Below are 16392 nucleotides of genomic sequence, written 5' to 3'. Positions count from 1 at the left end.
ATCTTATACTTCTTCAGTAATTTTGACATGTGCATGCATTCTGGGTACTGATTGTACTGTAAAACATGTACAAAGTACTGTATAATAAAAATAATATAAAGAGAAGATAAATTGCTACTTATCATAAAGGTGACACATTAAGCTGAAGACAGGCACAACTAAAAGACACTTACACATTAATTTTTGGCCGCAGCCTTCATCATAAAAAGAAAGAGAAACACACACCATTCATTCACACAAGCAAGCACACCTTACGCACATGTGACCATCAGCTCCAAAGTGCCAGATTTGGCTGTCATGTGTGTACGAGGTGTGCTTGCTTGTATGAATGAATGGTGTGTGTTTCTCTTTCGTTTTCTGATGAAGGCTGTGGCTGAAAGTGAATGTGTAAGTGTCTTTTCATCATACGCATGTCCGCCCCTGGTAGCTGAGTGGGGTGCACGACGGAATGTAATACCAAACTGCCCAGGTTCGATTCCTGGTTGGGTCGGAGATTTTCTCTGCTCAGGGACTGGGTGTTGTGTTGTCCTTATCATCATTTCATCCCTATTGACACTCAAGTCACCAAAGTGGCGTCAACTCGAAAGACTTGCACCAGGCGAATGGTCTACCCGACGGGAGGCCCTAGCCACACGGCATTTCCATTACACTCATCTGGAAATTAACATGTCTCCTTTATGGTAAGTAGCAGTCTACTTTCTTCTTACATTTTTGACTTTCCAACCTGGAGGTTTCCATTGTTTGTATACGAAAAAGTTGAGTTTCCTGTATATTTATTCGCATAAGCCAGAGACATTCTTATTTTATCATGCAGTTGTATGTGCACTGTCGCTCTGGTCGTAAGCTTGCTGTTAAGATGATACCAACACACCAGTACCGTAAATATTGATATATAAACAGTGCATGTCCAACATACATGTGGAAGACAGACAGTGCATGAGCCATTATCACAGTGAAAGGACATATGAGCTATATGTTATAACTTCAAGTTGAACAAATATATTTCAAGGACGATGCAATACATGAAAGTCACAGATCAAGTAAACAGAGTAAGACGTGTGTATACTTTAACAGTCACATCACAACTGAGTCCGAGTCTAGCGGCCGCTGGCTGGCTGGCCACTTAGGTGGCGCTGCTGCTGCATGGCTGGCAGACAGTGCCACATGTAGAGGATGCACGTAACTGCGGCGGGCACTTTGAAAGATCAGCGAGTCACAACACTTTTCCCCCCTTTAAAGTTTTTGCACAGGTCTTGATGGAGGTGGCCTGTAGATTGCTAACGTCTATAGGTGTTGTTTGACTGGCCGTAAAGTCTCGAGGAGGAGGCTTCCCGTACGGATGGAAGTGTCCCCGATGATAACGGGTCAAGATGACAGGAGACGTGGGGGTCGAATCTGCTGGGGCCCCATGCACCAATCTGCCCATTGCGGCAAGTCCGGTTGTTATAACAGGAGACATGGGCGATGTGTCCGCGTCCATAGGAGGCGAGTAGAATTGCTCCGACATGATGGTCATCTGGTTCCTGCATGGGCACATCTCCTATTGGCGTCAGTTCGTGTGATGGGACCGATAGGATGGTGAGAGGACTGCATTGTGAGTGATGAGAGATTCCAGGATCCCGAGTGTCAGGTAGAGCTGAAGGTGGTGTAGCAGCATCTGGAACAGGTGTTGCCGGCACACGAGGCCGAAGCTAGTCCGAATGACGCACTGCAACACCCGTGTCCATCTGGATTTCATACAGGCGTTAGCCACAGTGTCGTAAGATGTGGCCAGGACTCCATTTTGGCCACCTGCCATATCCCCGTACCCATACAAGGTCACCGGCGGTGAACCGGCCAAGCGAAGGCACCCGCGGCCGTGAGGTGGAAGGCCACAGAAGATGAAGTAGCATGCGGGGCTGTCGGCCATGTAAAAGCTCAGCCGGGCTGTGGTCGCCAATGGGGGTGAAACGGTAAGAAGCCAGAAATTGGAGAAGCGCATCATCAGCATCTGAAGAAGTCAGGAGTTTCATCATCTGAGCCTTAAATGTGTGGACCAGTCGTTCAGCCTCACCGTTTGACTGTGGATGGAATGGAGGGGCCATGACAGGCATGATGCCGTGATGGGCACAAAATCCGCAAAATCGGAAGAGGCAAATTGCAGACCATTATCAGTAACAAGAGTAGAGGGAAGGCCTTCCAAAGAGAAAATGCGAGCTAGAGCATTTGTGGTTGCCGCAGTGGTAGGCGACGTGCAACAGACAATGAAAGGAAAGTTAGAGTAGGCGTCAATAACGAGAAGCGAATAAGTACCTGAAAAAGGTCCCGCAAAGTCAGCATGAGTACGCTCCTAGGGCTTCTCAGGCGAAGGCCACAGTGACAAAGATGACTTCGGGGCAGTGGCCTGTGATGCACAAGGGCCGCAGGCAGCGACCATGTGTGTGATTTCAGAGTCAATGCCGGGCCAGTACACATGATGGTGCACCAGAGATTTTGTGCGAGAGACACCCCAGTGCCCTCGGTGGAGGAGGTGCAAGACTGAAGCACGCAAAGACGCAGGTACCACAACATGCTGCTCGGCAACATCTAGGTGGAAACACAAAAGTTCGTCCCTATCGAATGCCAGATCAGGACCCATGGGAAGCCGAGACAGTGCATCAGTATTCGCATGTTGAGCCGTCGGCTGGAAATGAATCTCATAATTGAAACGAGACAAGTAAAGAGCCCAATGCTGGAGGCGGTGTGCAGCCTTGTCGAGAAGTGACATTGATGGATGAAACAAGGAAACAAGTGGTTTGTGATCTGTAAAAAGATGAAATTTGGATCTGTAGAGAAAAACCCCAAACTTATGAAGAGCATAAATAATGGCCAAAGCTTCTTTTTCAATTTGAGAATACTTTTGTTGGGCATCCGTGAGCGTTTTGGAGGCATAACCAATGGGTTGTTCAGAACCGTCAGAAAAATGGTGTGCAAGAACTGCACCAATCCCGTATTGAGAGGCGTCCGTGGAAAGAACAAGATGTTGGTTAGGTCAATAAGTAGCCAGGCGTGGGGCCTGTTTCAGCATAGTCTTCAATTTCTGGAAAGCCGCATCGCATGACGCGGACCAGTGAAAAGGCACGTTTTTATGCAACAGGCGATGCAACGGTTGAGCCACCGAAGCAGCAGATGGTAAAAACCTGTGATAGTATGCTATTTTCCCCAAGAAGGCCTGCAGTTCCTTAACAGATGTAGGGCGAGGAAGGGCATCGATCGCAGCGACAGTTTGCTGAAGCGGACGAATACTATCCCTAGAGAGTTGAAACCCCAAGTACGTGATAGATGCCTGAAAATATTTTGATTTCTGAAGATTACACTTAATACCAGCAGTCTGTAAGACATGAAAAAGTGTGCGGAGATTCTGAAGATGTTCGTCAGTGGTGGAGCCAGTGACAACAATGTCATCCATGTAATTTATATAACCAGGGACAGTGAGCAATAATTGTTCCAAGAATCGCTGAATTGGAATTGATGGCATTTCCAGCAAAATACTAAAAGCTCGTTCTCAGCAGATAAGTAAGATTCTCAGCCACCTGTGTAATTGCTCTCTGGAACAGGGCATTTTCCCTGATAGACTGAAATATGCTATTGTTATACCTTTGCATAAAAAAGGGGATAGATCTGATGTCAACAATTACCGTCCAATCTCCTTTCTAACAGCTTTATCCAAAATTTTTGAGAAAGTAATGTATTCAAGATTAGCTTCACATATCTGTAAAAATGAAGTACTAACAAAATGTCAGTTTGGTTTCCAGAAAGGTTTTTCAACAGAAAATGCCATATATGCTTTCACCAATCAAATTGTGAATGATCTGAATAACCGAACACCACTCATTGGGATTTTTTGTGATCTCTCAAAGGCTTTTGATTGTGTAAATCATGAAATTCTGCTAGACAAGCTCAAGTATTGTGGCATGAGTGGGGCAGTGCACAAATGGTTTAATTCGTACCTAACTGGAAGAGTGCAGAAAGTTGAAATAAGCAGTTCTCATAATATGCAAAGATCAGCACATTCCTCAAACTGGAGATCTATCAAGAATGGGGTTCCACAAGGGTCGGTCTTGGGTCCTTTGTTGTTCTTAATATATATTAATGACTTGCCATTCTATATTCGTGAAGAGGCAAAGTTAGTTCTCTTTGCTGATGATACAAGCATAGTAATCACACCTGACAAACATGAATTAACTGATGAAATTGTCAATAATGTCTTTCAGAAAATTACTAAGTGGTTCCTTGTGAACGGACTCTCACTGAATTTTGATAAGACACAGTACATACAGTTCCGTACAGTAAATGGTATGACGCCATTAATAAATACAGACCTTTATCAGAAGCATATAGCTAATGTAGAATATTCAAAATTTTTAGGTGTGTCCATTGATGAGAGATTAAATTGGAAGAAACACACTGATGATCTGCTGAAATGTTTGAGTTTGGCTACTTATGCAATTAGGGTCACTGCAAATTTTGGTGATAAACATCTTAGTAAATTAGCTTACTACGCCTATTTTCACTCATTGCTTGCATATGGCATCATATTTTGGGGTAATTCATCACTGAGGAATAAAGTATTTATTGCACAAAAGCGTGTAATCAGAATAATAGCTGGAGTCCACCCAAGATCATCCTGCAGACATTTATTTAAAGATCTAGGGATATTCACAGTAGCTCCTAAGTATATATACTCTCTTATGAAATTTGTTATTGACAACCAAACCCAATTCAAGCAGTGTGCATAACTACAATACTAGGAGAAAGGATGATCTTCACTATTCAAGATTAAACCTAACTTTGGCACAGAAAGGAGTGAATTATACTGCCACTAAAGTCTTTGGTCACCTGCCAAATAGTATCAAAAGTCTGACAGATAACCAACAAGTATTTAAGAAGAAATTAAAAGAATTTCTGGATGACAACTCCTTCTACTCCATAGAGGAATTTTTAGATATAAATTAAGGGGAAAAAAGCTGTTATATTAACTTAATTATGTTGCTAAATTAACTTAATTATGTCATGTATTGGAAAATTTGACTCGTTCCACATCATTACGAAATATCGTGTTCATGATCCATGGAACTAGTATTAAAAAAAGAGCAGGGGCGCTGGCAACCCCGACTGGCAATTGTTGGTATTGATAGAGGCCGAAAGGCGTGTTAAGGACCAGAAACTGCCAGGAAGCAGCGTCAAGAGGAAGTTGATGATAAGCTTCCGACAGGTCCAGTTCAGAAAAATACTGGCCTCCAGCAAGTTTAGTGAACAATTCTTCAGGTCGAGGCATTGGGTAAGTGTCGATAAGCCATTGAGCATTTACATGGGCTTTGAAATCACCACAGAGACAAATATCACCATTTGGCTTAGCAACGGCAATGACAGGAGAGGACCACTCACTGGAAGTCACAAGAAGCAAGACCCCTGAAGCAGTGAGACGATCCATCTCCCATTTGACCTGATCACGAAGGGCCACAGGAATGGGCCAAGCCAGAAAAAACTTAGGCCGAGCAGTGGGTTTGAGCATGATATGAGCTTCAAAGTCGTTTGCACAGCCTAACCCAGGAGAAAAAAGGGACGAAAATGTCATCGACAAGGAATCCAATTGAGCATAAGGAATAGTATCAGAGACGATGTTGACAGAGTCATCTATGGAGAACCCAAAAACGCGAAAGACATCGAAACCAAAAAGATTCTCCGTGTTACTATGGTCGACCACAAATATGGGAACAGTGCGAACGACAGATTTGTAAGATACCTCAGCATCAAATTGTCCCAAGAGAGAAATTCTGTTTATTGTAAGTCCGTAATTGCCTAGTGACAGGTGACAGGGTTGGAGAACCCAACTGAAGATACATCTGGGAATTGATGATAGTGGCAGCAGAACCAGTATCTACCTGCATGCGAACATCTCAACCAAGTATTTGGACAGTGAGGAATAACTTCCCTGAAAGGGAAGAAGTACATTTGACAGACAACACAGAATCAGAATCAGCGCCATGATCATGAACATCACGTATGCAGTCGGATTTGCCAATGGATGACACATGACCCTTTTTATGCATTTGTGACACACGGCCCAACATTGTGGACAATCCTCTCGTGAATGTTTCGTAAAACACCGCGGACATGAAGGAAGTTGCCATTGGTTTTGCTGCAGTTTCTTAGAGGTTTCTTTACGGTTAGGCCGAGGCTGCACTTGGGAGCGTACTGCAGCCACGTCGGCCGGCGGGGACACGCCACACGCTTCGTCAACAGCGCACAGAGTTTATATTTCCCCGACGTCACCCCATGCCTCTATTTGCACTCCAGCGGCACGAGACATTTCAAAAGACTGAGCGATGGATAGGACTTCATCTAGAGTCGGATTTGCCAACTGAAGGGCACGTTGTTGAACTTCTTTGTCAGGCGCCGACCGGATAATAGCATCCCGTACCATGGAATCGGCGTAGGATCTTTATGAACTTCAGTAACAAATTGACACTTTCAACTATGGCTGTGAAGTTCAGCAGCCCAAGCGCAATAGGATTGATTCAGTTGTTTTTGACAACGATAAAAAGCAACACGAGAGGCTGCCACATGCGTATGCTTTGCAAAATAGACGGACAGAAGTGAGCACATTTCAGCAAAGGACAAAGATGCAGGATCTTTCAAAGGAGCCAACTGCGACAACAACCGATACATTTGAGGTGAAATCCATGAAAGGAAGAGAGACTTACATGTTTGGTCATCCATGACATGAAATGCCAAGAAGTGCTGTCGAAGATGTTTTTCGTAATCAGACCAGTCTTCCGCCATCTTGTCGTAAGGAGGAAAAGGAGGTAGAGACGACGACGAGAGACGCCCCGCATTGGATGCTGCGACAAAATCATGAATCGCATTTGTGAGAAGCATTTGCTGTTCTATGAGACCTTGCAATACTTGCTCTAAGGTAGCCATGGAAACATGTGGGTCAACGATGAAAAAGAAAAATTCGCTACCTCGTCACCAATTGTTATAACTTCAAGTTGAACAAATATATTCCAAGGACGACGCAATACATGAAAGTCACAGATCAAGTAAACAGAGTAAGATGTGTGTACACTTTAACAGTCACATCACAACTGAGTCCAAGTCTAGCAGCCGCTGGCTGGCTGGCCGCTTAGGTGGCGCTGCTGCTGCATGGCTGGCAGATAGCGCCGCACGTAGAGGACACGCGTGACTGCGCGGTGGCACTTTGAAAGATCGGCGAGTCACAACACTATATGTATTAAAATGTCCCAAAGGACTCTGATAACAATGGTACATGATCAGTTATTATCAGTCTGTATGCAACTTTTAAGCAAGAAAAACTAAGATATAATTTAAAAATTCTTCTCAATTATTGTGTTGTTTTCTTTCAGAGTCTTGATAATGTCAACGAGGGAAGAAAAGACATGAATGTTCGAGAAAAAATAGGTCTGACCTTGAAAAAATGTGGAATTTCTGTTACTGTAACTATCCTAACAGATGTAATAGCATTTGCTGTTGGAACATCAACTGTAAGTCACTTTTCTCACATATTTCTGTAATTTTTTAATAATAAACACTCATGAGCTTTTGAACTGCAGTCTACCCCCTTCATTCCCCCCACCTGCCACCCCCTCCCCAGACCTCCCCTCCCCCAAGTCCTGATAACAGTACTAATGTGTTAAACATGGGCTCCTCAAGCCTCAAGACACATGATCCAAGATCTCTCAATCATTCCCCATAACTCACTGACTTTGGTCTTTGATGAATCTAAGGTATACCACACTTCCCAGTGGTATACCCAGTTTGCTCCATGGGCTGAATTCAGATGACTAATAGGCCACATAAGCACCATCATAGCTGTGGAGTGTTCCTCAAATCATTCTGATACAAATCAGGAATGATATGGAGGTGGACTGTCTTGCTGAAGGTGCAGGTTGCCTATAGCATTCTACTAGTGAACAAGAGGATGTACATAATCAAACTGTAGGTTTCAGTTTCAATTACTACTGAGAGATGATGGTGAATGTATCAGGGGGCCCATCCACACAAGAATACTCCACCATCTCATGATCAGTGCCGCTATTGGCACCCAGCTTCCCTTCATATAGTTTTTGGTCCACTAGTACCCAGTCATCAGCACTTATCAACATTTACTGACTATTCAGTCCAGGCATCCTTTTTCCATGCTTGAAATATCCAGTTGTGCTGTTCCTGCATCTATGCCAATACCTGTGCCCTGTGACATACAAAGATCAGATGTACACATGAGGGGTAGGGTCATCTGCAACCTGTAAAAAGGAGGTAGTCCTGTATGGTATAATTTCTTATCAGTTGTTGAATTTCCAAGTGATATTCTGCACTGTTGCTTGCCTATCTGCTGCAATAATGAATTGTGGTTGAGGATTACCCCCTATCAGCAGCATGATATTGCCCATGGCAGTTGACTTGTGTTGCAGTGGTTTTCTCCGAATGGAGGTACTCATGGTACATGCTTGACACAGTGGCCTGAATTGCAGCATAGATGCAGTGTCCAATGTATTGGGTACCCATGATCTGCCTGTGATTAAATGCACTGTTATCAAGCATTTTGCCCATCCTGCCATACTGATGGCCAATAAAAGGTATGACATCACAATATGTGACATGTCGAGCTATTCCATTTGTAATGGCTCTTTCCAAAGAAGATTCTGTCTCTAATTGAGTTGCTTATGAGGGAAAGAGGGAGATGAAAACTAGAATGTACCCAATTCCAATAGGAATAGTGTACTACAGTAATTGCAAAAAAAATATTTTTTATCATTTTCAGTACATTAAACTAAATTTTTGTTTCTGTTCCAGAAAATGCCTTTCCTGAGGTCATTCTGTGTTTTTGCTGCTGTTGGTATAGCATGTGTATATGTTTATGTAATGATATTTTTTGTAAGTTGTTTATCTATTGATGAAAGAAGAGTTATGGCAAGACGAGAAGGATGCTTCTTTAGAAAACACGATGAAAATAAAAATGTCAACTGTAGAAGAGATAGCATTCAACAAAGAATATTTGCTAATTATTTTGCACCATTCTTGGTTAAATGGCCAGTGAAGGTAAACATCATTCATCATTTTTAGTTTCTTTTTGATGTACAAAGATACATGCTTGAAACAATTTCGATGATACGGCAAAACATAATATTACTGCATCATTTCAAAAAAAGTGTTACCGATCAAAGTGCCTTTTAGGAAATGTCATCTTATAATAATATATATCAGCAGAGTCCCAAACTGGTAATTTTGGAGCAGTTTTATAAGATTGTTAATTGTATTCATCTCAGTCCCAGGAAAATTCTGTGAGCTAGCCACACTCTACTACAGAGGAACAACTGCTTTTAATCAAATCAAAACCACAGAACATTGCTAACGTTCTTCACATATGAGATCTGTTTAAAAAATTCCAGAACTTTGTCCACAAAATTTTTCTACACTTACCCTTTACTTATTGAGCATGGTCTCCTTTGAAATACTCTCCTCCACAATTGATACACCACTCCCAACACTGTTTCACTTCCAGAGGCAGTACTGGTATGCCTCTTGCTAGATGACACAAAGTGCCCTCTGCAAATTTTCTTTTATCTCAGCTATCATTGCAAATCTTTGTCCTTTCAACAGGGTTTTCAACTCTGGAAATAAAAAAGTCCACAGGGGCCAGTTCTGGAGAGTACAGAGAATGAGGCAGCACAGTGATTTTGTTTTTTTGTGCAATAGTCATACACTAACAGGGATGAATGTGTGGGTGCATTATCATGATGTAAGAGCCATGAATTGTCTCGCCACATTTCAGGTTGTTTCCTTCTCACATTTTCTGGCATGTGTCACAACATGTGCTGGTAGTATGATTGATTAACAGTTTGTCCCTGTGGCATGTATTCATGATGAACTAATTCTTCAAAGTCAACGAAATCTATTAGCATGGCTTTGACAGTTGACCTGACCTGACAAGCTTTTTTTGGTCTTGGAGAACCTTCCCCAACCCATTGTGAAGACTGAAATTTGGTCTTACCATCATAACCGTAGATCCACATCTCATCACTAATTATGATTCTCTTAAGGAGCATCTCATTTGCACAGTCCAAAAGCTCCTCAAAGATTGTGAGGCCAAGGTCTTTTTGATCTTGAGCCATGAGCCGTGGGACAAACTTGGCAGCAACATGTTGCATCTGAGTTGCTGTGTCAGGATTTCATGATGTGGTCCAACTGAGAAGTTACATTCTTCTGCAATCTTTCAGACAATCAGTTTTTGATTGGCATGCACAATTTCATTGATTGACATTCCTGACATGAATGTCATTGGTGGATGTTGAAGGGTGTCATGAATGAGGGTCATATTTAACTTCCTTCGCGCCATTTTTAAATCATGTGAACCATGTGTAACACTGAGGGTGGCTTAAGCACTCATCACCATAGCCTTCCTGCATTATTTGGTGTGTCTCTGTTAATATTTTCTTGAGCTTCATGCAAACTTTAATACAGACGCATTACTCCTCTAACTCTGCCCTCTCAGGAACTGTGTGACACAACTTTCTACTGAATAGAGCACTGAACAATAACTAACACACATATAACAATGAAACTTCTGGCAATTACATATTAAACACAGGTGTGTGCAGGAATGCCAACTGCATTTCAGTCCAATACACCATTGGCGCAAAATTACAAATGTTCCAGAATTTTTTGAACAGACCTCATAGATAAAGGAATATTATCAAAAGATGAAATCCAAATTAAGATAACATATTTCAAAATTCCAACAAACATGAGGGGCCAACTAGGGACTTACCAATTCCCAGTCAAATACTACACAATTAAAATATAATTTTTTGTTTTGTGAAGAACACCTCTTGAGTGGGAGCTCATTTCCAACCCCTTTCCCATGCCAGTGTGGTTCTTTTTGTCTTGTTCTTGATTTTTCTCATTTATTTTGTCTAAAAAACAATGACATTTATTATTATTGGCTTTAGCACAAAAAGGTGTTCATGAAGCTGCAATCAAACTTTTTGATCACTTACCCAGTGATATAAAATTTCTGGGAAACAGCAGAGTACAATTTGAAAATAAACTCAAAAAGTTTCACCTTGACAACTCCTTCTATGTCGTAGAAGAATTTCTATTATTGCAATGTGTAAAAGGTGGTGGGAAGGAATCACTAACTCACATATGTATGTCTTATTTTTTTAAAATAAATAAATACAAACCACATTCCACATCATTATGATTTATCGTGCAAGTGATCTGTGGAACATGAAACTAACTAACTTCTTCTCTATTGAGTACTGTTCCTTGCTTTGCATAGCCCTTCTTTCTTCTATCCTTTCACTGTTTTCTCCTCATCTCCCTCTGTTGTGTTTACATCTATTCATTTCAAGTGTTACCTCTTTCTTCCTTCCACACCCCATCTCTGTCTATATTTTGTCATGTCCTGTAACTAACTGACCTTCTATTATTAATCCCATACCCTTGCATGATCAGTATTACTGTGAACATACATTTAACATCATAAAATTTACTCTTCCTAGTCATCTTTTTTTAAGTCAGAATGTTTTCAGCATTGTTCACAAAGGATTATTAATAATAATAATAATAATAATAATATCTCCAGCTCCAAAACTGCTGTATATTAACTTCTCAACAATGCCAGACCACCCTGTCACTTGTTTTCATCCAGTTCATCTTTTGGCAATATATCTCATAAGCCATTTTTCAGACTGGTGAACTTCTTTCTCAACATAACATCTAATAGGTCTCTATCCTATACTTAATAACACATTTAAATTTTGTGGTATCCTTCCAACATCCACCTACTCTCTGCAACATACTAACAAAGCTTTCTTCCCTTAAATTTCTTAACGATATAAGTGGAATCATAGTAAAATATGTCCTACACATCCATCTAGAACTACAATTTTATCCTCACCTCTAGTAAACCCATATAAATGATCCATCAAATCTCAAAGAAATGAAAGAAGATTTTGGTTTAACATCCCATGTACGACAAGGTTAATATAGGTGCACCACAAGGATGAGAAAGGAAATTGGCCAAGTCCTTTCCAACGGAACCACTCCACCACTTGCTTTAAGCACTTTGTTGAAACAGCAGAGGAAAAAAAGTTGAAGGTGCACTAGATGTTTCAGAAGTGTCTGGAGACTGCTACTGCAAGTATTTAAGCATTGACTTTATTACAAATTCTGTATCATATTCATGATAAACTTCTCATGTGGAACATCCCTTTTGAGCAACAGTTGCACAAGTCATTCACTAGTACAGAGTAGCGTATTTCTCATAATTCTTGCACTGGAAACAATACATTGAATAAGATACATGTAGGCAAACCTTGAGTCATAGGAATCATGTTTTAGTATATACAGGTATGACTGATGTATTTAAAGTGAACATAAAGGCAGCATTTATCCTTTCGGAAAGCTGAAAGCATGAAAACACCTGCTTCTGGGGTGCAAAGAGGTGCTGGCCCTGGATCAAATCTACCTCACAGTTTATATGGCAGAAGCAGGTGTGCTGGCCTGCTTGGACATGTTTTTTAGGTGGTTTTCCACACCAACCTAGGTAAATACTGGGCTAGGTCCCATGTCTCACCTAAGATACATAAAGTGTAAACACTTTGAGAAGGCATGTCACATTTGATCTCCTTTGTGAAAAGGGGGGGGGGGGGGGGGGGAGAGACTAGCAGTAACTTTAAAATGCCTTTGGGAATGACAACCCCATCACATTAATAGCTTATATATGGGTATGATTGGTTCTTTGAAAAGCTGGAGAAGTACCATACTAGTCCTGGCCCTGCATTAGTTGGATAAAGGGGACCAGAAAGAAGGGCAAAGGCAACAGTTGTTTTAGATGTTAAATACAAACCACTATGTATTTGCTAGAAACAGGAATGTTCTGTAGCTCAACTTATATTTAAATTACTTTCTTTCTTAACAGTATGATAAGGCTCCTCCACATTATTTATTCTGGGTTTGTGTTAAAAATAATAATTTTTTACATATTTCTTTGCAGGTTGTTGTTCTACTTACAACTGTTGTACTGCTTGGTATTAATATTGTGGGAGTCCTACGTGTGGAGAGAAAGTTTGATCCCATGTGGTATCTGAATCAGGGCTCTTATCCAATAAAATTCAATGAAAAATTAGTTGAGTATTTTCCCTTCTATGGAAAGAGGGGAGGCATATACATGCGTAAGTATGAGACAATATGACTAACATATTCTGTTGTCACAGAATATAAGTTAATATGATACGGAAAGTCCTGGGTTACTCTCACTCTCACAGTCTCTCTCTCTCTCTCTCTCTCTCTCTCTCTCTCTCTCTCTCTCTCTCTGCCCCCCCCCCCCCCCCCATATTGTCATTAATCATTCTACAATTTTTATAATTTTCCTTTTTTTGTTGTTGTTGATATTACTACTTTTTTTTCCTTTCTTGAGTGTAGGTCTTTATTCACTTATCATGTTCTACACCTTCCAATTTGACATATTGATCTCCCACAAGACACACATTACACTTATGCTTAATTGATGGTTTAGCTTTTCTGAAAGAATAGATGTGTTAAGGACTCAATACTTTTGCATATGCATTTATAGTCATTGTTCATAATTATTGTTGTCGGTACTGATATATGACAACAGCAGTTGCATTTATCCCATCCTAAGTTTTTCACTGATGTTTTCCTAAATCCTACTTGAACTGCAGATGAGGTTCATTTTGTTCATATCAGATTTGCTTGTCTGGACATTGCAATAATTCTGACTGTGCTACAAACATGTATGTCATACATGGAATTTTGAAGTGTACAGAATTTTTACATGAATAGAAAAGTGTCAGGAATGATTTATCAATATTTAATCACTTATAAGTATTTCATACACTTAGCGAAAAAGAGTTATGGGTGTTTAATTCACAGGATGTATTTTCAGTATTGTGACATAAATACACTACTGGCCATTAAAATTGCTACACCATGAAGATGATGTGCTACAGACGTGAAATTTAACTGACAGGAAGAAGATGCTGTGATATGCAAATGATTAGCTTTTCAGAGCATTCACACAAGGTTGGCACTGGTGGCGACATCTACAATGTGCTGACATGAGGAAAGTTTCCAACAGGTTTCTCATACACAAACACCAGTTGACCGGCATTGCCTGGTGAAACGTTGTTGTGATGCCTTGTGTAAGGAGGAGAAATGCGTACCATCATGTTTCTGACTTCGATAAAGGTCAGATTGTAACCTATCGTGATTGCAGTTTATCATATCTTGACATTGCTGCTCGCGTTGGTCAAGATCCAATGACTGTTAGCAGAATATGGAATCGGTGGATTCAGGAGGGTAATATGGAATGCTGTACTGGATCCTAACGGCCTCGTATCACTAGCATTCTAGATGACAGGCATCTTATCCGCATGGCTGTAACGGATCGTGCAGCCACGTCTCGATCCCTGAGTCAACAGATGGGGACATTTGCAAGGCAACAACCATCTGCATGAACAGTTCGAAGACGTTTGCAGCAGCATGGACTATCAGCTCGGAGACCATGGCTGCGGTTACCCTTGACACTGCATCACAGACAGGAGTGCCTGCAATGGTGTACTCAACGACAAACCTGGGTGCACGAATGGCGAAATGTCATTTTTTCGGATGAATCCAGGTTCTGTTTACAGCATCATGATGGTCGCATCCGTGTTTCGTTACATCGTGGTGAACACACATTGGAAGCACGTCTCGATCACCTCTTGTTCACATTGATGGCACTTTGAACAGTGGACATTACATTTCAGACGTGCTATGACCCGTGGCTCTGCCCTTCATTTGATCCCTGTGAAATCCTACATTTCGGCAGGATAATGCACGACCGCATGTTCAGGTCCTGTACGGGCCTTTCTGGATACAGAAAATGTTCAACTGCTGCCCTGGCCAGCACATTCTCCAGATCTCTCACCAATTGAAAGCATCTGGTCAATAGTGGCCGAGCAACTGGCTCATCTCAATACGCCAGTCACTACTCCTGATGAACTGTGGTATCGTGTTGATGCTGCATGGGCAGCTGTAGCTGTACATGCCATCCAAGCTCTGTTTGACTCAATGCCCAGACGTATCAAGGCTGTTATTGTGGCCAGAGGTGGCTGTTCTGGGTACTGATTTCTCAGGATCTATGCACCCAAATTGCTTGAAAATGTAATCACATGTCCATTCTAGTATAATATATTTGTCCAATGAATACCCGTTTATCATCTGCATTTCTTCTTGGTGTAGCAATTTTAATGGCCAGTAGTGTAATAGTGCAAGCCTCTGAAACTGACGCCATTTTGATGGCTTGGGTCTCTATTTACTTATTTTACTCAGGCAGTTACTCATTTGGGCATCCAGGATGTGTGTATCTCACACTGCACTTTCCACCAAAGAAACATCTGAAGTGGTCTCCAAGAATTAAACCTGCAATTTCTGCATCGGCAGCCATAAATGTTCACAATTAAACCATGTAGATGGCCATAACCTGCTGTAAAACTTATCATTTGCAAGAGGGAGAAGATAGTGCAGTTACAATTCCTAAGTCAGTAAGCTACATAAACAAAAATATGAGCTGGGCAATGTCCTGCAAAATGGTTTCAGTTACACATGATGAGCTATGAGCTATCACACATTATATGCATTCTGAAAATGACTGCTTTTATTGTGATAAATAATTACTATAAATAAATTTAAGAAAAACATTGTAGATGTCAAAATTTCAGACAATATTGATATAAAATTGACAAAAATTGACAAATGAAACAAGTTTAAGATGTAGGAATAATACTCGAGTCAGAAACTGTTGTATTATAAATCTAATAGCAAATTATCAGTTACTTGAGATAGATTTTAAAAAGGAATATATTAAGGCTATGTCTGTCATGTACAAAACTAGTGGACAAGTCAAGGCAACACTACCAAGGCAATGCCTCTGACATCTCTTACTAGGAAGCCTAGAAAAGTGATTAAACTGAACCAAGAAATCATAAGTGGAAAAGTCTGAGAAACTAGAGCCTATAGGATAACTGAGTGAATATGCACAACAATGATTTTAGTCAGTAGTGAAACATTAAGTGTTTCACAGCCACGAGCCCATCAATAATGCAAGAGTACAAAAAATTAATATTAACTAAATGGAGAGGTTGCTACTGCTCTGAACAAATGGAAGACAGTTAGAATATGCAACTTCACAAGAAGAAATCTTTAAAAATGCCAAGATAATCTATGAAGGGCTTTGGTGATTAATCCTGAGTATAAGCTTCCAAACTGTATAATAAGAGTATGGTAAATTCAAAGTTGGTGGAGGACCCCATCACATTTCTCTAGGAGTTGTAATTGTGATGT

General features: G+C 40.9%; 1 protein-coding gene across 1 annotated transcript in view; it reads left to right on the top strand.

Annotated features, from left to right (window-relative positions):
• The window catches only part of LOC124554700 (patched domain-containing protein 3-like), a 633296-nt gene that overhangs the window by 428959 nt on the left and 187945 nt on the right, over positions 1-16392 (top strand). Inside the window, exons 9-11 of the mRNA XM_047128324.1 lie at positions 7389-7526; positions 8836-9081; positions 13043-13220. Of these exons, the coding sequence (XP_046984280.1) occupies positions 7389-7526; positions 8836-9081; positions 13043-13220 (562 nt within the window). The remainder of the gene's footprint in view (positions 1-7388; positions 7527-8835; positions 9082-13042; positions 13221-16392) is intronic.

Source organism: Schistocerca americana, chromosome X (assembly GCF_021461395.2).
Source record: "Schistocerca americana isolate TAMUIC-IGC-003095 chromosome X, iqSchAmer2.1, whole genome shotgun sequence".
Classification (NCBI taxonomy): Eukaryota; Metazoa; Arthropoda; class Insecta; order Orthoptera; family Acrididae; genus Schistocerca; species Schistocerca americana.
The sequence above is the reverse complement of the archived record's forward strand: the minus strand, read 5'-3'. Positions and strand labels throughout refer to the sequence as shown.